General features: G+C 37.9%; 1 protein-coding gene across 5 annotated transcripts in view; it reads right to left on the bottom strand.

The window, feature by feature from the left end:
* Positions 1 to 23,831, bottom strand: part of PRIM2 (DNA primase subunit 2) — a 377,158-nt gene that overhangs the window by 260,744 nt on the left and 92,583 nt on the right. For all 5 annotated transcript variants that reach the window (XM_045843197.1, XM_045843198.1, XM_045843199.1 and 2 more), the window contains one exon: positions 20,740 to 20,860. In XM_045843197.1, coding sequence (XP_045699153.1) covers positions 20,740 to 20,860 — 121 coding nt within the window. The remainder of the gene's footprint in view (positions 1 to 20,739; positions 20,861 to 23,831) is intronic.

Below are 23,831 nucleotides of genomic sequence, written 5' to 3'. Positions count from 1 at the left end.
AAACCAAACAATAGCTCTGATGCACACTAATCAAGCAAACAGAACCAAAATTGTTTCTTTAAGGACTCACTCAAGTGGCAATATTTTTAATATAATTTACAGTGATTTGCATCCACAGGCACTAACAAAATATTAGTCAGTTCATTGACTGGAAAAATCAAGCCTATATTCCAAAGGCTCCTTTTATCAGGCATTTCATAGCAGGTCTCAATTAGACAAGGAATTGACAGTCTAACCTGAAATAACTACAGCTCTGAAGATGACATATACCCAACTGAAAAGACTAATTTTGACTCCGGTCAAGATGGCGGCATAGGTAGACATGGCTCACCTCTTTGCACAACCACAACAAAATTACAACTAAAATATAGAACAACCATAACTCAGAACCAACAGAAATAAAGTTGAATGGAAAACTGAAAACTACAGGATTAAAGAAACCACATCCATCCAGACTGGTAGGAGAGGCACAGACGCAGAACAGGCTGGTCCCACATCCATATGTGGTAGATAAAAATTTGGGATGGAAATACTGGAACTGAGAAGTCCCAGCTCCACACCAGGTCCCCCAGCCCAGGGTTCCAGTGCCAGGAAGATGAGCCCCCACAACTTATGGCTGCAAAAACCAGCGGGGATTGGGTCAGTGGAAGAAGCTTCTGCAGCCCCAAGCAGTTCCTCTTAAAGAACCCACATACAGACTCACTTACTCAGACTCACTCCCTCTCGGCTCTGGCACTGTGGTGGCAGCTTGAGGGACACCAGTGGCATGCAGGGGAGTGCCAAGGTATCTGGCATCAAGGGGAACAGAGGCCATTGTCCCTTTTCTGGGCCCTCTCCCCGAAGAGCCAACAGGCCGGTGCCTAAGATTCCATCAACTTAGCTAACATGGTTTGACTGGCCTTTGAGATCCCCAAAGACTCCACACCACCCAACTTACAGGTCTGCCCAAACTTCTGTTTTGCTGTTGCATTTGAATGGCTAGTCTTGGCTCTTGCTTCACAACTTCCTAAATCCTCTCAAACAAGCAATACCTGGCCTCAGTGAGCCCCAGGCCTGGAACTAGCAGCCTAGATTCACAGCTTGGCTTTGCCTGGAAATCTCCAAGCCCAGCACAAGCAGCAGCCATCTAGGATTGCTTTACAGCTCAGGTTGAGTGCCCTAGGCAAAACAGAAATGGGGGCTGACCTTGGCCTGCATCACATGGGAAACTCCAGGGCCAGCACCCAATAGACAGCTACGGACCACATCAGAGCACCACCACCCTGCCCCTGCACAGCTGATCCTCCACAGATGGTGGAGGTTAGTCGTCAGTGGTCACAGCCAATCCTTGCAGCTGACTGGCTTGAGTAAATCCCTCCCATTGATCTGCCAATAGCTACCAAGGCTCAGCTACAAGAGGAGGGTGTACTCAGCCCACACAAAGGGCAAACGTCGAGTACCCAGCTTCGTAATAGGGGAGCCTGTGCCACTGGACCCTACAGGAACCCTACTACATTAGGGCATACTACCAAGACACTAAGTCAAAGTGGCAGCTATACATAACACACAGAAACAGACATAGAAAGGCTGCCAAAATTAGGAGACAAAGAAATATAAGAACAAATGAAAGAACAGATCAAAACTCTAGAAAAAGAGTTAAACAAAATGGAGGCAAGCAATCTATCAAATGCAGAGTTCAAAACACTGGTTATAAGGATACTCAAGGAACTTAGTGAGGCCCTCAACAGCACAAAAAAGACCCAGTCAGAAATAAAGGATACATTAATTTAAATAAAGAATAATTTACAGGGAAACAATAATAGAGTGAATGAAACAGAGAATCAATCAATGATTTAGAACATAAGGAAGCAAAAACAAGCAACAGCACAACAAGAAGAAAAAAGAATAAAAAAACTGAGGATAGTGTACGCAGCCCATGGGACAACTTCAAGAGGTACAAAATTCACTTCTTAGGGTTGTCAGGAGAAGATAAAAAAATTGAAAATCTATTTGAATATATAATGAAAGAAAGCTTCCCTAATTTGGTGAAGGAAATAGACATGCATGCCCAGGAAGCACAGAGTCCCAAACAAGATGGATGCAAAGAGGCCCACTCCAAGACCCATCATAATTAAAATGCCAAAGTTTAAAGATAAAAGAGATAGAAGGGTGGGTGTGGGAGAATGGGTGAGAGGTGAGAGGATTAAGAAATACAATAAGTAGTTACAGAATAGCCACAGGGATGTAAAGTACAGTATAGGAAAGGGAGTAGTCAAAGAACTTACATGCAGGACCCAGGTACATGAACAAGGGTTGGAGGGATTGCCTGAGGGAATGCAGGTTGCTGGGTGGAGTGAGGCAAAGGAAGTAAAATCAGGACAACTGTGATAGCATAATCCAAAAATATAATTTAAAAAAATTAAAAATTACAATAAATACAGAAAAAAGGAAATACTAATTTCTCTTAACCCTTAAAATATCACCAAGACAATAAAAATGCAAATATAAAAAGCTAAAACACTCAGTTAATAAGCACCTAACATTTAGTCTTATTCACTTACTATTTAATAACCCCTCCAACCATTTACTATTAAAGCAGAAGAAAAAATAAAAACAAAAACAACTGTAAAGCATGAACTTTCATTCATTTCGCTATTTTTTCCCTTCACCACTGAATGGCAGCTTGTAAGCTAAAGCACAGTGCTCTGGCTCCCCCACATGACACTTCCAGAGCATGATGATCCTGTCACAGAGAAAAGAAAATCGACGCCAAGTATAACCGGGCTCCTTGTGGCCCATCTTCATCAGGAGAAATCTGTCAAGTATTATTCAGTTTTATTGTCATCATCCTTCATTTACCCCACTCTCTACCTAATCAAAGAAAAATATCATCTATTCGACCAAGAGTTTATCTCTAAATCCCAAAAGGTAAAGGAATTATATAATTAAGAAACAGATGAGAAAAGTGACCGTGAATCTACTGTACCCAAGTTTGCATTATCCAAGAATTAGCAGTCAAGAAAAATGTGAGCTTTCTATTAAAATACCTGAAAGTGAATTAAATAATTATCACAAAAATTAATTCCATGACTACAACTGACCAGACTTTCAAAAACCAAAAGTTCTAATTTCAGAAATAAAAATATCACTGCTACTAAGGTCACTTCTTAATTTCAAACGTCCAATACAACTTCTAAAGTTAGAAGTACAATTCAGTTGTTTTTATCAGCATAACCAAATTGCTTAATAAATAATAAGATAGCTTACCTTTAGTGTTTACCATGTGCCAAGCATTATGCAATTTACATAGATAATTTCACCCAGTTTCAGAACAATCCTAAGAGAGACAGAAACACTACGCTGTTCTCAATTTTATGGTAGAAGAAAATGAGGCATTCATTGTGAGGCTAAGTAATTTGCAGAGGGTCATAAGAAACCCACTATAAAATTAATTTTCCCAAGTCTTCTCACTTATATTCTCTCCCTGAGCAAACTTCTTTTCCACAATTTCCAATACTACTGTTATTTTGATTATATAACTTCAACCATGACCTCTTGAATACAAAGTAATGTTTTGAATTATCCACTGCTTATCTTCATTGGCCCACCAGGACTCATAAACAATACTTTCACAACCAAATGTACTAGCCTATCCCCAAAACATTGCTCCTATTTCTGTATTTCCAATATTCACTAACATTACACTATTCTTGTACTTCATATGGCAAATAGCTTGGAGTCATCCTCACTTCACATTCCATTAGTCATCAAATCTTCAGGCTACTTCCATAATATCTACCATTTCAAAAGACTTCTTTCCATTGCCATAGCCACTGCTATAGTTCAGACCTCCCATCAGTCCCTTCATTTGGTCAGTCAACAAATTCTCCTTATATGACATTAACACAGAAATTGGCAATATCCTAACAAAATTCTGTCATAAGTCTCTATTACTTCAAAATCCTTTTTTTTAAACTTTTAATTATAAAATAGGTATAGACTCAAGAACTTTCAAAAATAGTATAGAGAGGTCCCAATTATGCTTCTCCAAGTGTCCTTCAATGGTTATACCTTACATAATTACATTATAATATCTAAACCAGGAGATTGATACAATGTGTATATAGTTCCATGCCATTTTATCACATCTGTAGATTTATGAAACAACCACAACTGACAGCAATTATTTTTACCCTGAGGGTCTTAGTGCTAATTAATTAACCTCATTAAGCTTTTAATAGACTCAGTCATATGTTCAGTTAGTTGGCAGGTTCACTAGAAGATACATGAAGTGGTATCAACTCTCCACTTACTTATTTTCTTACTCAGATACTGTAGTCATCTTCATCATACTAAATTATAACATGTCAGCCCATGCCTCAAAAACCTTCAACAATTCCCTTCTGCCCTCATTTTCCTCTCTTACCCTAGTAATCCTCTGCCCTGGTAATCCTCACTTACTAGCCTCATTTTCCATTCTTCCCCATAATTTAACAACAAACTGCCTTGTCATAAAAATGTACAAAACCAAGATTAATGCGGGTAATAGTACATGAGTATATTTCCTTGAAATAAGGAAGGGAAAGAAATCATTAAAATATTATTAAATGAACAGAGTATATGACATCTAGGAGATGTCGAGGGGTAGGAGTTATGCTATGGTTAGGCAGATGAGACGATGGAACTGTCTGTGTTCAAGCTGGAAACAAGGAGAAAGAACCACACCACATTAAGGAAAAGCAAGCTGCTATTGATGGGGGTTGAGGGGGCGCACAGGGGGAGGTTGCCCTCTCCCACCAACCCAGCCTTGGACCAGAGCTCCAGCAGGCACTTCGGCTTCCAACAAAGAAGCAAAAGAAAGATATCACCCTAACCCACCCATCCCATCCCTCAGGTTTTATCTTCAGGACCTGCAAACTGACAAATTTCAGAGGTCCCTTAGTCCAAAGACAAAGTTCTCCCAATGGTTTATAAAGCTTAGGATTCCTCTTCGGCAATATTTACACATCATAATCATGGATTAAAATGCAAATCAATAAACTTTTATAAAATTAGAATTCTTTTTATGATTAACATTCCTCAAGACTAGCTATTTTAAGCCATAATCATAAATATTTACTCTCTTGGGATTACTTCTATACAAAGGTGATCCTCACTGATACAGACAGCACAATCCAGGAGAAAAGGCACCTTCACTAAGTTCTGTGTCTTATGACAATGATTTTCAATCAGTGTCCCACAAGAATTTTTAAAACATACAATACCTGACTATAACAGCCAATGTTACAATAACCATCCAGTGAAAATGAATCAAAATTATACATATTTTTCTTGTGAGATTAGCAAAAAAATACATTTTCTGGTGTGCCACAGAATCTTAGGGATTAGTTTATGTGTACCATGAGATGAAAAAGGTTGAAAATTGTTGGGAGCCATCCTGCCTGGTTTCAGGGACAATAGCCTCATTAATGGGCAAAAGAGTCCCACAGGTAGGGCTGCGCGGAAAGTCCTTGTGGCCATGAGCCACTAAGGAGACAGAACATATCCTCCTGGCAGGAGTGCAGCCCCTGCCTCCCTCACTTCTCCCTGCTTGGCCCAGGCAGATGACTGGTTAGCCAATGATGGGTAAGATTCCTCAAGGGAGGGCAACCTAAGACAGGCACAATAGCAATGGGCCATCAGGGAAGGACTTAGGGGTCTACAGGAAGGGGCAGAAACACCCTCACCGCTCAGCTTTGTCATAGCCTGAGTCTTCATTCTTTCTGTAAAAGTCTAGTAATCTCTTGGCTGCTTTGCTCTCCCAACCTGACTGAGCCTGAATAAAATGCCAGAGGCAGCTGCGGACTTATACTGGAACAGACAGCTTCCAGGACTGAATCTGGCCAGAGAAAGATATTGTTTCTTTTGAGACCTGCTCTTCCCTGTTAGTATGAAACAGACACTCGAGCTAAAGCCGACCCTAACCAGAGACAATCCCTGTGTTTCTTCAACTATTACCTGTAAATGATGTCAGTTTTCCATGACTGTAGCTTTTTGGACATTGCTTGATGAGCTTTATGTACATACTATGTATCTCTGTGTGAGCTGAACTCAATAAAGACGCAGGGCAGGAGATGTTCAGGACCCTTCTCCTCTGAGAGATTGGTTATCTTTCCTCCCCAGGCAGCTCATGTCTTGGTAGATTTATTCTCATCCACAACAGCGGGAGAGCTCTGTGGGTGGAGCGCCCCCCCGCCACCACAGAAAATCACTGTTCTATGAAGACAGCCCAGAGAGGAGCAGAAAGAATTGGATGTCCTACCCCAGGCCCACTAAAGGACATGTGAGCAGAGACCAGTCTTATTCTCCGCATCTCAGAAGTTTGCCTTCCTCTTCCACCAGGACACTGGGAAGCTCTGCATTCAAAATATATGAAGTGCTTAGAACTCTGCTCATTAAAGGGACTACAAAGAAGTATTATTGTGACACCGCTTTTCGCCATTTCCCTCATCTGACATGTTCACAAGTTGTTGTGGATACTGAAGTATGTGATACACAGGGTTTATTTAAGAAGGTTCTTTTTTACAAAAAAAACTAGGAAGACATCTAGCTATGACTTTGTGCCTCAGATGACAGCTACATAAGTATCAATGAGGTAAACAATATGTTTTTTAAAGGGCGTAATTCCATATATAAAATTTAAGAAAAAAATAAAAGCAAAGTAATTTAAAACAAAATAATACACAAATGATCAGGCACAGTGCATGAAACGACATGATCAAGTACTCAGATGCCATGACCATTCCTAGGAACACTGTGACTGCAACGCCTTCCCCTGCACACCGCACTGTGCATGTGGTGTCGGCACCTCCATACCACGTCAGGGATGTGCTTTCCCAAAAGGTGAGCCACTCGCAGAAACATTCGGAACAAAATGCAGTGTAATCTTTCACCAATAACAGAGTAGTTGCATTTTGCATTCTAGGAACAATCAGGGTATGTAAAACCATGGGGGGCAAAACACTTTGTGTTTATTTCTAAAACTGTTTGGTTCTAGGTTGAGATCATTAGAAACCGAGTTTGTTTTGTTTATTTGGTTCACACAAATATACAACGAACATAAAAAGTCAGGCAGCACATGGGAAAAGTCACTGTTGCACAGAACCATCTATCCAGCGCACTGGTGGCACTCCAGCACCCCCGTCTCCTTTGTATTAAATGCCTGTAGCCCCCATGAATCACTGTGCAGCTGCCAGAAGTACCACAAAGGTGTCCAGAACATCCAGTAGGGGAGTACAGCCCCTTTAGTCTGGAACCCCTAAACTGAACCAAGAAGCTATCCTCCTAAAAGTCTCAGCCTCACCCTGGCTGGTGTGGCTCAGTGAACTGAGCACAGACCTACAGACCAAAAATCACCGGTTCAGTTCCCAGTCAGGGCATATGCCTGGGTTGCAGGCCAGGTCCCCAGTGGGGGGCCTGTGAGAGGCAAACAATTATTTTACACATCATCTCACACACCAATGTTTCTCTCCCTTTCTCCTTCCTTTCCCCTCTCTCTAATAATACACACACACACACACACACTTTTTTAAAATGGCCCAGTCTGAAATAATCTGTGCACCTCCATAACTTTTCTTCTCCTGACCTGCTAAATTAAATTATTCCTGGCTTAAGCATAAATCTACTCTTGGATTTTGGTTTACACTAATCTTAGAATAATACGTGAGTTATTATTGAATACGAACTAAAACATACTTGTGATTAAAGAAATGTTAAAAAAAAAAAAAAACCCAACCCGGTACCAGAGAAGAAAAGCTACAAAGGGCATAGAAGAGCCATGGGCTAGATGATGAGCCCCTTAACAACGGAGCTATGTGGGTAAAATATTTTCCCTAGAAGCAGCACACATATTACATTGGGAAACTACTTACATTATACTCACATTATATTTCATATATTGTATTTGGTTTCCATTTCTGCCAAGAACTGTTAGCTAATATGTCTTAGTAAAATTACACTTAATGCTTTAATTCCCTATGTGAATGTAAATCTCTCACCTTGTATGTGAGCATCTACTCCACTGCCATTCAGCACTAGTTAAGGTCTAGCTGAGAAGAAATCTGCTCATATACTTCATAACACGCTCTATCATTTCCACAGTTCAAAAAACCTAGAGGTCTGATTTTTGGATTCCAGTTGTATCGCTTAACTCTGGGGAGGTTACTTAACCACTCTTGAGTTTCAGTTTCATCCTGAAGATGTTGTGAGGATTCAATTACATAATCCAGGTAAAGCACTTAGCTAAGTGGGTGGCACTCTGTTACCAGATAGCAAATGTTAGCTACTAGTGACTAACTTCTCTTCTCTGACTCTTTACATCACTGGGCAGACAAAAACCTTAGTAACTCCACTGCTCATTGAGTATTCAACAAGCATTCCTTCCTTCATGAATAAGAACCCCATGCAAGTACCAAAACAGTCCTCTAGATATTCTAACATTCATGCAGAGGACTTGCTCCCGGATCAACTAAAAGGAGCTGGAAAATATCTGAGTATTAGGCTCTAGTATAGATGACAGAAAGATTGTCTTTCACAAAAGCATCACGGGACACTGGAATTGAGAGAGAGCATTTTATCCAGAGATAATAGTGTGGGGGGGGCGGGGGGAGCCAGACAGTTGACAGGTATCAATAGCTAGAGTATGGCACCAGAAATCCAAAAGTCAGAGATCAGCAATCAGTGGCAGGTAGAACGTAAATGGATGCAGAGTTCAGAATAAGAATTTTAACTGCTCTGTCTACATGCCTTCAGCAGGATGGTAACGCTGACACGGCCTGGGCTGATCGGCAACTGTTGTTACTGCAACTACTTCCTCTGGACTTTGTCACTCAGGGTTAGCCTTTTTGTGCAACTCGACATCCCTAGTTCTTACTCGCATTCAAAGTCCTAGGAAAAGGCATTCTGACCTGGGTCTGAACTAGTCCATGACATCCAACTAAAAAGGATTAAATTTTCAGGGAGCTTGGGGGGAACAGGAAAAGGTTAGAAAGATTACAGAATAAAAAGAATAATGTATACATTAAAAAACTCTACCTTATTTTGGAACACCTTCAGAAAATATAACACTTGACAATGTAAATGTTTAACCACAGAGAATATTAAAACACTGACGAGGATATTTAGTAAAATTTATTTCACTATTGTAGGATCTAAATAGCAACATATATAACATTACAAGACAATTAGGGCATAGCTATATGCCCTAATTTAGTCATACACTTTTTTCAAGGGCAAAGTCATAGACATGGAGTCATGAACAATGAGAATATAAGGAATTCCATATTCAAAAGCTGTACAAAAACTTTAAAAATGAGAAATGACTTTGCAAGTTATTTTGAAAATTTTTGCATATGTTAATTTTAGCCTTCAAGGGTAATTCAGCTTGAAGTTTCACATTTAGCTAGGTTTAAACTATCTTATAATGAGCAGAATCTAATTTTGTAGCTTGATAAGGAAAACCCAGATTCTGTGAACTTCTAAAATATTGCCACTAAAGACCATCTGCCATGGTGTATTTTTACAACTATAGCCTCAATTAACTAGCAAATTCAGTGAAACTTTTCCTCATTCTCCAAATATAATACTATAGCTACCCCACAAACACATATAAAATAACACAAGGTTGGCTTCCATAATTCTGTCATTTGGGAAAAAAACCTGTAAAAGTATTATAGTATTTGTGGAGTCTGCTTACAGAATGGAAGCCCTGTGTTAATGCCTTCATTTAAATAACTTGGAAAGTTAAAGTTATTGTAACAAAAACACATAAAGAACTGTCTAAATCATAAATTTCCCTATATAAAATACAAAACAAATTGAAATTTGCTGACAAGCATAATCCTTCAAATTTAGTTCAATAGAAAAAGTTCATTTCATATATAACATATATTTCACCTAACATTTAACTCTAAAAAAGGGTAAGTATTCCATGTTACTGTACTCATCTTAAAGATTACCTAGTGTTCATAAAACAGAATAGAGGCAAATCTTTTGAACTTACAACTATTTTTTCTAGAAATTAATTCAAACATTTACTCAACATTCAGAGATCACCATGCTTAGAACCATTAAGAAATCCAACTCAAACCTGACTACTTCATATTCTCAGAACATAAAACGATTTACATCCCCACTTCAGAAATGAACTTCGGAAATAATCATCTGATTATTACTCCTTTCCCCCTCAGTTCCTTTTAGGTCTGAAATTTCCACCAAAAGTGTTAAGAGTGTACATCTTATGACCCCTCTTCACTCTGGTCCCAATGCCCTCTCCACTCCCATCAGGGTTGGTGGCTTGTCAGAAGTCCTGTGAAAGCTTCCAGGCTTAACAAATACATTTGTTCTCTAGGATGTTCCACTTTCACATCTGCATGTCCTGTCTCAACTATATCATCAGACTCCCTATCACCTGAAATTTATTCTGTGTCAAAAGGAGAGATTAAAGGTACACATATTTCATTTTGCAGGCACCATATCAAAATCACTTTGCAACTTATTAATAGGCTTATAATTTATAAATATATTCCAGAGGGTAGGTAGAAAGAGTCATGTATACCAAGCGGATGGCATTTTCACTTTTTAAACAGTAGAAATGAAGTTCACCGCAAAGACAAATGCACATCACAGAGGGGCTACAACCCAAACTAGACCAACTAACCATGAATGACACAGGGTGGGGCAAAGGCAGGTTTACAGTTGTGAGGACACAAAACACACAGCTTATTCTTGTATTATTATTTACTAATTATTGTATTCTTTTCTATGCAAACAACCGTAAACCTACTTTTGCCCTACCCTGTAAAGAAAGGGCCAAAATGATCAGAAAACCACAGCTACCTTAAGGTCAACTTGCAAATATCTAAGAACAATGATACACAAGAAAACACCAAAAACTATTTTAAAAGTCTACCCATGTGAAACCATTAAATCAATGTAAAAATCAATGTTCCAATATTAACTGGAGAAAGGCATCCAAAGTTCCTAATAAGTTCACATTAACTGGCATTTTCAATTACAAAGTACAAACTTTAATTCATGTTCTCTGAAAAGAAGTCATCAGCCAAAACTGACATGAGATAATTTCTAAGATAAAAGAAATTAAGATTTCAAACTACAAGGGCTAAGAAGCAAATTTTAAATGTTAGGTTCAGGATAAAGAAAAACTATTTTAAAATAAGCAAAAATAAGCAATTAAAAGTTTTGCATGTACTTATTTTCAGTGAGCAGGGCAATAAGGCTACCAGCCACACTTGCCTTCACTCAAAGTGTTAGCTCCGGAACGTATTTGGCAACTGAACAGCACTAGTTCTGTTTAACAAGCAATGGAGTTTTCATTTGTGACACACAGGATCCTCTCCACATCTTTTAGGATGCTCACCTTCATGGCCCCTGCCATTCTGTACTAGTCTAATGAAAATACCCTGCCACTAACTCCACTGGCATTTCAAATCAATTAAAAAATATTTTCTGACTGTCCTGACGTTGGAAAACACTGAGGTACATTATAAGCTGCTGTCAAGTGTCTGAGCTGCAACAGCACAGAGACCCTTCGTCTACGAGGCTGACAGCTGTCAAAGCCTGACCTTTCCCTAACTGGTCAACTGAAGAAGCGTGAACAGAATCTGTTTAACCTTACCCACTCACCTTTAATGTGACACCAGGGTGAGTCAATCAACTCAGTGGTGAGAGATCCAAAATGGTCCCACAGACAGCAAGCCTTATTTATTCATTTCTAATCCTTCCTAGAAAAATCCAAGCTATTTACACTTAAGTCCAAAAATTAAAAAAAAAAAAAAAAACACTAGTTTCCCTTTTTGAATAGTTCATATTATGGTTTTCTGTTGTGTGTCATAAAGATTCAAAATCTACTAGCCACTGGAAACCCACCTACAGACTAAAACAGCCAAAGTATCAGAGCACTGCCACAGCCAGAAACAGAACCCAAGAATCCCGAGATCCGGTAACCAGCCCCATTTGCCTCTTCCAATTTTTATCAAATAAAATTACATCAGCCGTGGCAAAATGAACAAAATCAAAATTTAAGGGGAAAAAAAACTATGCAAAGAAATTAGTTATCTATTTTTCTGTATGTCATGTCCATCAAAGTAAACACAGTACAATTTACTTGTGACACTGCATTTCCTCATAACATAAAAACATTTATTTTGCAGAAGGATCACCAAAAAAGTCATTGCCATTTTAATGAAACCGAAGAGATAGAGAAAGGCACACACTCTAAGATGTGTATGCCAGCAGTCCAGCCTCTGTGACATAGAAAACCCCCTACTCTCCACTCCTACTGTGCCCTTCAGCCTCTACTGAGGCAGCAGAGCAGAAGCACACCAGAGACCAGCTTGTGTGACAAATGCTAGTAACATTTCCCTAACCCTTGTTTTGTCCTGAGTCTAAAGCATGGGTCCTGAATCTAAAAGCATCACTGACATCTGTTTTAGTACTATAGTTTTCAAATGCAAACCAAACATTCTAATCAAAACAAAGGAAGTGTGCATGTTTCTATATATTAATGAAATGGTAAAAGTTGGGAAATAGGAAGAACTATGGGACCTAACTAATCAATAGCACCCGAATTCCAGTCACTTACTTGCATCAGAGGCCCTGGGAGAGCACCAGAAGAGGGAACAGGGCTCTGTCCACAAAGTGACTACCATCTATCACAGCAGTGATTTTTATGCAGTCCCCCTGCAATGCTTTCTTACTCCATGAAACCCCACTGGCTACAAATACTTGATCAAGTTTTATATTCTACAGTGTTTATTGCAAAAACAAAAAGCATAATGTTTTTCACATGGTACATACTTCTGCCCAAAGTTCTGATAAAGCTCAAGGAGGGCTACCTGTATTCTGTGCCCCCACTGAGAACCTCTGACCTAGAAAAGCCAAAACATCACACAAGAAACCAAAATTACTGTTCCTTTTAGAAACTGTATTGAACACCCTCACCTCCACTGATATACACATGTGGATATTAATTTTCTCTTCAGTCAATCTTTCCATTTTATCCATATTTCTACATCTTACTTTAAAGTATGTTTATTATAATGCCCCTCAAATAACCTGCAGAATGAAATAAAATAGAAAGAAAAGAAGAAAAAATTAGAGCAAACAGACTAGCAACCAGAATAATAAGAAAAACCAATTGTGACAATAAACACACTAGTTAAAAGTACAGTAGATCCACCGGGTGGGATAACTTAGTTGGTTAGAGCATCATCCTGTTCGGCAAGGTTGCAGGTTCAATCCCTGGGAAGGTTACATACAAGAAGCAACCAATGGCCCTGACCAATGTGGCTCAGTAGTTTGGGTGTCATTCTGTGAAGTGAAAGGTCACCGGTTTGATTCCCGGTCAGGGCACATGCCTTGGTTGTGGGCTAGGTCCCCTGTTGGGGGCACACGTGAGGCAGTTGATCAATGTCTCTCTCAGACAATCAATGAATGCATAAATAAGTGCAACAACAAATCAGTGTTTCTCTCTCTCCCTTCCTCTCTAAAAATCAATAATTTTTTTAAGTTTTTTTTTAAAATACAGTAGTCCCCCCTTATCCACACATTTAGTTACCCACGGTTAATTGCGGTCCACATACAGGTCCAGCATTAGTAAGGCCTGTTTGGGTGTGGTTGGTACGGTAATAATATGGGTGTGATAATTTCTACTTTTAATTTGAACATTTCAACTAAAATGTTACATGGCATGCTTGAATGTAATATGATTATGTTACAGAATTACATGCTTATGATTTTGTAATAAAAGATTTTGTAATAAAAAAGGGGCATTATTGGTGCTGGGCCCTGTGTATTAAATGAAAAGCTCCAGAAATAAACAATTCATTAAGTTTTAAATTGTGTGCCATTCTGAGTAGTATAATGAATGTCACACCACCCTGCTCCTTACCCAGGATGTGAATCATCCACTTTGCCAGCATATCTATACTATATACACTGCCCACCCATTAGTTGCTTAGTAGCTGTGTTGGTTATCAGATCAACTGTCATAGTATCACAGTGCTTGTGTTCAAGTAACCCCCTACTTAATAATGGCCCCATGGTACAACCACTATGGAAAACAGTATGGAATTTTCTAAGAAAACTAAAAATGGATCTGCTTTTTGACCCAGCAATTCCACTGCTGGGATTATATCCTAAGAATGCTGAAACACCAATCTAAAAGAACCTCTGCACCCCAATGTTCACAGCAGCACAATTTACAATAGCCAAGTGTTGGAAGCAACCTAGGTGTCCATCAGTAAATGAATGGATCAAAAAACTATTGTACATTTACAGATGGAATTCTATGCAGCAGAAAGAAGAGGGAGCTCCTACCCTTTGCAACAGCATGAATGGGACTGGAAAGCATTATGCTAAGCGAAATAAGCCAGACAGTGAAAGACAAATACCATATGATCTTACGTTTAACAGGAACCTAAACAACAAAACAAACAAGCAAGCAAAATATAACCAAAGACACTGAAATAGAGAACAGGCTGACAGTGACCAGAGGAGAGAGGGGAGGGAAACTCAGGGGCAAAGAGGAAGGGTTTACAGGAACAAGTATAAAGGACACATGGACAAAAACTAGGGGGGTGGAAATGGGAGGGAGATGGGGAGGACTGGGGGATGGGCTGGGATGGGAGTGAAAGACAGAAAACTGTACCTGAACAATATTAAAATAAAAGTAAAATAATAACAATAATAATGGCCCCAAAGCAGAAGAGTAGTGATGCAGAGTAGTGATGCTGCAATTCAGATATGCCAACGAGAATAAGGCCCACTAGTAGTGTCTCATACACTTGCATGTGCACATAAAGTCCAATCTTGCAATCTACTTTTCAGAATCTCAATCTTAAACAAAAACAGCCCTGAGTGGTGTGGCTTAGTTGGTTAAGCAGCATCCCACAAAGCCTAAGGTGTGCAGTTCAATTCCCAGTCAGGGCACATGCCTGGGTTGTGGGCTGTTAATAGTTGGGGCATGTGAAAGAGGCAACGAATCAATGTTTCTCTTCCTCTCTTTCTTTCCCTTCCCCTCTCTCTAAAAGTAAATAAATAAAATCTTTTTAAAAATAGGAAAGGGTTACTATACATTCAAGGAAAACATTCAACATGATATACTGTCTAAAACAGATGTACTAAATAAAGAAATGAGAGGCAGACTATGAAAGGAATAGGAAACAAAATCTTCAAAAAAAGAAAAAAAGAAGATATTACATTCATAAAATAAAAGCAGAAAGTTATATATAAAAAGAAAAGGACCAGAAAGACACTGAGAGTAGAAAAAATAGAAAATGTACAGTTGAAGAATTGGCAGGTTAAAAAAAAAATCTTTCCCATAAAATAAAATAAAAAGATGGCAAGGCAAAAAAGAAAACATGAAGGCCAAATTCTAACTAACAGGAAATTATAGAGAACAAAGAAAACAAAAAAAGAAATTATCAAAGCAATAACAAAAAGAAATTTACTAAACGTTAGAACCCAAGTTTTCAGATTAAAAGGGCTGACCAAGTTCCCATCCTAATAAATGAAAAAAGATTCAGATATCATAATAAAATTTGACAATACCAGGATAGGAGATGGGAGGGCCAAAGTATACAAAGTGAGTTGCAAATAATCAGAAATCAAGATGCAATCAAAAGAGGAACTCGGTAAGCTAAAAGGTATGCAGCAATACCTTCAAAATCCTGATGAGAAATATCTCTATTTGAGCTGTAAACCAAAGCAAACTTCACTCAAGTGTGACAGTATAATAAAGACATTTTCACAATTTCCAGAACTCACAAAATTGACCAGTGTTAATGTATAAAGATACCATTTGTTTGACAATAACAGTACAGCATAGGGGAAGGGAAAAGAGCAGTATGAGAGCCAGTTATTGTACACTACTAAAATTAACTTAAGTGTTAATCCAATCTAGATTGTTTTAAGATAAAAATGTTAATTGTAATTCCCAGGGAAATTACTTAAAAAATAACTAAGAAAATAGAGAAATGATAAGGGAATTAAAAGTACCACTAAAGAAAATACCTACTTAGCCCTGGCTGGTGTAGCTCAGTGGATTGAGCGCGGGCTGCGAACCAAAGTGTCACCGGTTCGATTCCCAGTCAGGGCACATGCCTGGGTTGCAGGCCATGGCCCCCAGCAACCGCACATTGATGTTTCTCTCTCTCTTTCTCTCTCTCTCTCTCTCTCTCTGTCTCTATCTCCCTCTCTTCCCTCTCTAAAAATAAATAAATAAAATCTTTAAAAAAAAAGAAAATACCTACTGAACAAAAAAGAAGTCAGTAATGGAGAACTAGAAGAAAAAAAGAATCCTAAGATATATAGCAAACAAATAGTGACAGAGCAGATGGAAATCCTAGCTTCTCAGTAATTACATTAAATATAAGTGGAAAAACACTGCAATCAAAAGGCAGAGACTAGCAGACTGGATTTTAAAAAACATGATTCAACTATATGCTATCTACTAGAGACACACTTTAAATTCAGATACAAATAAGTTGAAAGTAAAACAATGGAAAAAAGATACATCATGCAAACAAAGTATTTGAAATGGATATCCTATTATCAAACAAAACAGATTTTAAAACAAAAAAAAATGTCACTAGAGATAAAAAGGAACATTACACAATAATAAAAGGGTCAACCCATCAAAAAGATACATTTAATAATCACAGACACATATGTACCTAGAAACAGAACCCCAAAGTACATGAAGCAAAGCTGACAGAACTGAAGACAGAAACAGATAATCCAACAATAATGGTCAAAAACGTCAATACCCCACTTTCAATAATATACAAAAAAAAAGGCAAAAGATCAACACGGAAATAGACTTGAAAAACACTAGACTAATTATACCTAACATACTGTATCAAGAGAACACTCCAACAAAAAGAAGCAAATGAACAAACAGAACATTCTCCAGGACAGACCATATAGTAGGCCATAAAATAAGACTTAATTTTAAAAGGATTAAAGTCATACAAAATATATTCTCATACTAAAATGCAACTAATTTTTTTTAATATCAATAATAGGAGGAAGTTTGGGAAATCCAAAAATATGTAGAAATTAAATAACACACTACTAATGACCAATAATATGTCAAAGAAGAAAAAAGGAAATACTCTGAAATGAATGAAAATGAAGCACAACATACTAAAAATTATGGAATGCATATAAAGGAGTGCTTGAAAAAAAATTTATAGGTCTAAATGCCTACACTTAAAAAAAAACAACACTTCACACCCAGACCGGTGTGGCTCAGCTGGTTGGGCACCAAGTCACAAACCGAAAGGTCACCAGTTCAATTCCCGATCAGGGCGCATGCCTGGGTTGCAGGTTCAGTCCCCAGCTGGGGTACATAGGAGCGGCAATTGATCAATGTTTCCCTCTTACATCGATGTTTCTCTCCCTCTTTTTCTCCCTCCCTTCCTATCTCTCTAAAAATAATAAATAAAATCTTTATTTAAAAAAAAAAACCATTTCGCAAAGAGAAACCTGGGATAAAGTCACTGTAAATTCCGCCAAACATTTAAAGAATTAACACCAAACCTGTACAATGTTTTCAAAAATCACCAAAGGAGGATTCTATGAGACCAAATATTATCCTAATACCAAAACCAGAAAAACATCACAAGGAAACTATACTAATATCCTTTAGTAATAAATGCAGACATCCTCCACAAAATCCTAAAAAATCAAACCTAGAAACATATAAAAAGTATGATACAGTATGACCAAGGGGGCTTGATTCCAAGAATATCACAGCAAGGTCATTTTAATATCTAAAAACCAGTTAATCAGCTAATGTAATATTACCATATTAATAAAATAAAGGACAAAACCATATGATCACTCAACAGGTACAGAAAAAGCATTTGGAAAAAACACTCATAATGAAAAAGCTTGACTAAATTTTATTTTTTTTATTTTTATTTTTTAGAATGGACAAGTAAGTGTGGCAGGTTCGATTCCCAGTCAGGGTGCATGCCTGGGTTGCAGGCCATGACCCCCAGCAACCGCACATTGATGTTTCTCTCTCTCTATCTCCCTCCCTTCCCTCTCTAAAAATAAATAAAATCTTAAAAAAAAAAAGAATAGACAAGTAAAACATATTTATATTGCTCAATTAAATTTTAAAGGAAATGTCCTCAATCTGTTTAAGGGCATCTACAAAAAAACCCACAGCTAACATCACATGTCTCCCGAATATCAGAAACAAGCCAAGTTTGTCCACTATTGCCACTTCTATATTCATACAGTACTAGAGAGCCTAGCTAGGGAAATTAGGCAAAAATAAAGAAATAAAAAGCATCCAGATTGGAGAGTAGTAAGGTTATCTATTGGTAAGAGACATAATCTCCTATGGAATCCACTAAAAATTATTACAACTAATAAAAGACTTCCAAGCTTAATATATAAAAATCAATCAGATTTCCGGACACTAGCAATGAACACTCCAAAAATGAAAGAAAAACTCTATTCACAATGACATTAAAGAATAAAATGCTTAGGTATCAATTTAACAAAAAACGTACATTATGTTGTTTGAGAAAAATGTTTTAAATCTTAAGAAATAGAATAATATTGCATGTTCATGTATCAGGAGACTTAATATTAAGATGGATATATTCCCCAAATTGACGTACATAGTCTCTGCGAATCCAATCTGATTCCTAGCTGGCTTACTTGTAGAAACTGACAAGTTTATTCTAAAATAAAAAACAGCAAGGTACCCAGAGTAGTCAGAATAATCTTTAAAAAAGAACAGTTAGAGAACTCATACTTCTCAATTTCAAATCTTACTGTAAAGACAGAAAGTAGATTAGTGGCTGTCAAGGGATGAGAGATCGAGAAATGAAGAGTAACTACTAATGGGTACAGTTTCTTCTTTAGGGTAATGAAATGCTCTAAAATTACATTGAGGTTATGGTTGCACAGTTCTGTGATTATACTAAAAACCAACAAATTGTACATTTTAAAACAGTGAATTTTAAGACATATGAATTCAATCTCAATAAAGCTATTATTTAAAAAAATTATGATTTCATTTATATGTCGAATCTAAAAAAGCCAAATCATGGAAGCAGAGTAGAATGCTGGTCACCAGGGGCTGGGGATGGGGAAAATGAGGTGTTGGTCAGAGGATACAAACTTCTAACTATAAGAAGAATAAGTTCCAGGGATCTAAAGCACAGCATGGTGACTACTGTTAATAATGCTGCACTGGAAACTAACTACAAAGTTGCTATGACAGATTTTAAATGTATTCACTATAACAACAAAATGGTCATTATGTTAGGTGAAAGATGTGTTAACTAACCTTATTGGAGTGAATATTAATTATACCTCAATAAAACTGGAGGTGGGGGATACACCATGTAATACTTTTTATATAAAAAGGTCAAAAACAGACAATTTATGATAATGGTTACTTTTGGGGGGGAGGCAGGAGGCTGTGAATGAGAGGAGGCACAAGGGAGCACAGGGTTACAGCAATGTTCTATTTCTTAACCTTGATAATGCTCACTTTGATAATTCAGAGCTGTACACTTAATGATCTGCACAATTTTCTATATCTGTTATACCTTAGTTTTAAAAGTTTTTAAAAAGAAACACAGTTTTCACTTTAAAAAATTACACTTGCTGACATGTTAAGATACTCTAGAATAAAGAGTAAATCTCAGGACACTTTTTCTCTATGGCATAATAAAATCAATAATGGCAAAAACGGCGAAAATATAAGTTATTTTTAGTATGAAAGGATAAGTTGACTGTCATTGATATTAGCCATACTGAACTTCATGAAGAATCAAAGTTAAAAGCAAGTGGAGAAAGCATGGGGTCTGAGTGAGAAGGTCCTGAACTTGACACCTTTCTAGGCCTGGGCAGATGTTACTTAGAAACCTCCGGGGGCTCTCTTGAGAAGTGAGAGAAGCTGTGGCAAGCACATAATAGACTCTAATGTCTACAAATGTTTGTTTACTCTTTTTCTTTCCAACCCAGTAACCCACACTGATTCTTACATCCTCCACTTCTCAGATAGGATGTCTTTCATCTACTCCAAATTTTATTTTATTTTGGCCTCAAATCACCCATTCTAACACCCAAGTAGAGTGTCCACCAGTCCCACTACCATCTGACTGCTCAGATTCAGCCTTCCCACTGCAGCCCAGAGCCACCTAAGGACATAAATTCTATTTCCTCCCACAACGCTTATCCCTGCTAACCATGCCCAAACACTTCTTCTTAATATAATTACTATATGTAAATCACGCAGGTTTGTCTGCAAAGTTATTTGTAAAACTATTCAAAGATTATACTGACAACTGACTTTTAAAGTATGAACCCCTCTAAACTTCATTATTGGAAATAAGTACTACCACTTATACTTTCTTTAAAACATTATTAGCTTTAAATTTTTGGACTAGAAGATTCTGTTTAAAGATGAACTTTTATAAATTCAATCTTTTTGAATTAATCACATAGTTAAGAAAGCAACTAAACTGAGGCCTTGGTACTGAGAAGCCCCTTTTCTTCCAGTCCAGGAAAGGAAAGCTTCATTGTCATGCAAAACCCATAGCCATTCTCTGAGGCAGACACATGGGAAGAAGATGTTAAGAGAACAAACTCCACACACCAATACTAGCTAGCACTTAGGAAGGGATGACTAGTGAAAGCAATTGGAAATGACTACAAAAATATACTCACAGCCTCAAACTGCAAATGACTATCCTTTAAAAAATCTTGAATTTTGTCCCTGGGTAAAAGAGTGAATCGAAATCGAAGGAGATCCATTTCCTGTTGAATGAACCAGCGTCTAAGATCTTCACTGAAATGGAGACAGGAAAATTGTAAGTATAAATGATATGTTCAATGATTACTTTAAAAGGCCACTGATCATTAAATCCAAGAAGTTTCTATGAAACAATATTCAAACATCACCACGACGCCAACGGAGAGAAGTGAAAAGGGCTCTATTGTGATACAGATGTCACGAATACCAAACACCGCAATCTTCCAGGGATGGTTGAATACAGGGAGAGGGGTGCAATGAACAGTACAGTAAAAGAATTAAATACAGTATACTTCAAGCCTAGCTTCATTATTATCAAATAATATAAAATAGTCCACTGTATTTAATGTAACTGCAAAAGTCTATTACATTAGAATGTAGGGTACTACTTGTGCCTAAGGTGGTTTCATCAATGCCAAATGAATCCAAATTTTATACAGGTAACTTTATCTTTGAACAGATTATGATCAGATAAACTTCTCAATATAACATTTGCTTACAGCTTTATTGTTTATAATTTCACTAAATTTAAGATGCACAGTATACCTCAATTTTTTAAAAGCCAACACACAAACACTGTATATTAATTTACAAGACAGATCCATAATCAGCATTACTATTGCTATAATAATAATTATGCTACCACATGTAAAATATTTAGCTTTTTCCAAAGTGGATTTCACATTGTCAGCAATTCACTCACTGTATAAATTGCATAAACTACACATTCTTTTTTACAAAAAAAAAATCTCTAGGACCAAAGCTGGTCAATAATTTCTCAGTTACTATCTTGGGATAGTAAACAATTTGAAATTCTCATTTGATAAATCAACTAGTAAAAAGAAACAGAAAAAAAACTTATAGGTATGTTATTTTGCCAAAATCAATACAGGAAAAAAGTTTAAAATAAAAGACAACTCACTGCTTTCCCTCTGGGTGGCACTATTGACTTATAAGAAACCAACTAACAAAGGAAAATATCTTAATCGAATGGTCAGTAGCCCATACACCTCAAATTCTAAATACTGATATCAAATTCAAGTGTGTATTTGATTCATTATTTCTCATAAATATTATTGAAAAATAATATTCTTCTGGGGGGAAAAAACTGTATAAAAAGTCCTTTTTTTTTTAAAGTGGTAGAATGTCCTCAATTTATTTTAGTCAGCTTAAAAAATTTAAACGTTAGACTGTAAATCAGCACAATCATTTTTTTGGATCTTTATTTTTTTAATATATTTTATTGATTATGCTATTACAGTTGTCCCATTTCCCCCCTTCACTCCCCTCCACCCTGTACACCCTCTCCCACGCATATCCCCCCCTTTAATTCATGCCCATGTGTCTTACTTATAAGTTCTTCAGCTTCTACATTTCTCATACTATTCTTACCCTCCCCCGATTTTCTACCTACAATCTATGCTACTTATTCTCTGTACCTTTTCCCCCTCTCTCCTCCTCCCACTCCCCTGTTGCTAACCCTCCATGTGATCTCCATTTCTGTGGTTCTGTTCCTGTTCTAGTTGTTTGCTTAGTTTCTTTTGGTTTTGCTTTAGGTGTGGTTGTTAATAATTGTGAGTTTGCTGTCCTTTTACTATACATGTTTTTTCTTTATCTTCTTTTTCTTAGATAAGTCCCTTTAACATTTCATAAAATAAGGGCTTGGTGATGATGAACTCCTTTAACTTGACCTTCTCTGAGAAGCACTTTATCTGCCTTTCCATCCTAAATGAAAGCTTTGCTGGATAGGGTAGTATGGGATATAGGTCCTTGTCCTTCATGACTTGGAATACTTCTTTCCAGCCCCTTCTTGCCTGTAAGGTCTCTTCTGAGAAATCAGCTGACAGTCTGATGGGAACTCCTTTGTAGGTGTTCCCCTTATCTCTTGCTGCTTCTAGGATTCTCTCCATTTTTACCTTGGCTAATGTAATTATGATGTGCCTTGGTGTGTTTCTTCTTGGGCCCAACTTCTTTGGGACTCTCTGAGGTTCCTGGACTTCCTGGAAGTCTATTTCCTTTGCCAGAATGGGGAAGTTCTCCTTTATTATTTGTTCAAATACATTTTCAATCTGTTGCTCTACCTCTTCCCCTTCTGGTACCCCTATAATTCAGATGTTGGAATGTTGAAAGATGTCCTGGAGGTTCCTAAGCTTCTCCTCGTTTTTTTGAATTCTTATTTCTCCATTCTTTCCTGTTTGGTTGTTTCTTTCTTCCTTCTGGTCCACTGTATTGTTTTGAGTCCCAGTTTCCTTCCCATCACTACTGGTTCCCTGTGCATTTTCCTTCATTTCTTTTATGGTAACCTGCATTTGTTCATCTAATTTGTGACCAAAATCAACCAATTCTGTGAGCTTCCTGATCACCAGTTTTTCGAACTGTGCATCTGATAGGTTAGCTATCTCTTAGTCGCTCAAAAGGATGAGTTCTGGGGCACTGATTTGTTCTTCTGTTTGAGCCATCTCTCTCTCTCTCTCTTTTTTTTTGTGGGGGGGGGGTCTGGTCGCTGCTACGGTGAGTGGCGGAACCTTAGGTGTTCACCAGGGCTGGGCACCCCAGTCGCTAGATTATGACGTATGTAGGGACGAGGACGGGAGGGAACAATGGCAGTAGCTCCGTTCTCCTGGGACCTCAGTACCTTCCCTGGGATCCTGGGTTGCACGCTTAGCCCTGCTCCACAATTGCTGCCTCACTGAGTCTTCCAGCTGCCGCTTGCCTACTCAGGGTCCACCCACTGCAATCTTGTGCGCCCCAGATGCCTTATGCGCTTCCGGTTGCCTTATGCGCCCAATTCTCCCTGTTCTCTGCACCAGGACCCATGCCCAGCTGTTAGTCTCCGCCCCTCCTACCAGTCTGGACGAACGGGTCTATTTCAACTTCTTGGCTGTCCGACTTCCATTCACATAATTTTTCTATCAGTTCTGGGTGTTATTCTGCCTCTAAATTGTTGTTGTTCCAATCTTGGTTGTGCGTGGAGGAACGGTGCCTCCACCTATGCCTCCATTTTGGC

Source organism: Phyllostomus hastatus, unplaced genomic scaffold, assembly GCF_019186645.2.
Source record: "Phyllostomus hastatus isolate PE091 unplaced genomic scaffold, TTU_PhHast_1.1 phas_contig_40, whole genome shotgun sequence".
In the NCBI taxonomy this organism is placed as follows: domain Eukaryota; kingdom Metazoa; phylum Chordata; class Mammalia; order Chiroptera; family Phyllostomidae; genus Phyllostomus; species Phyllostomus hastatus.
The sequence above is the reverse complement of the archived record's forward strand: the minus strand, read 5'-3'. Positions and strand labels throughout refer to the sequence as shown.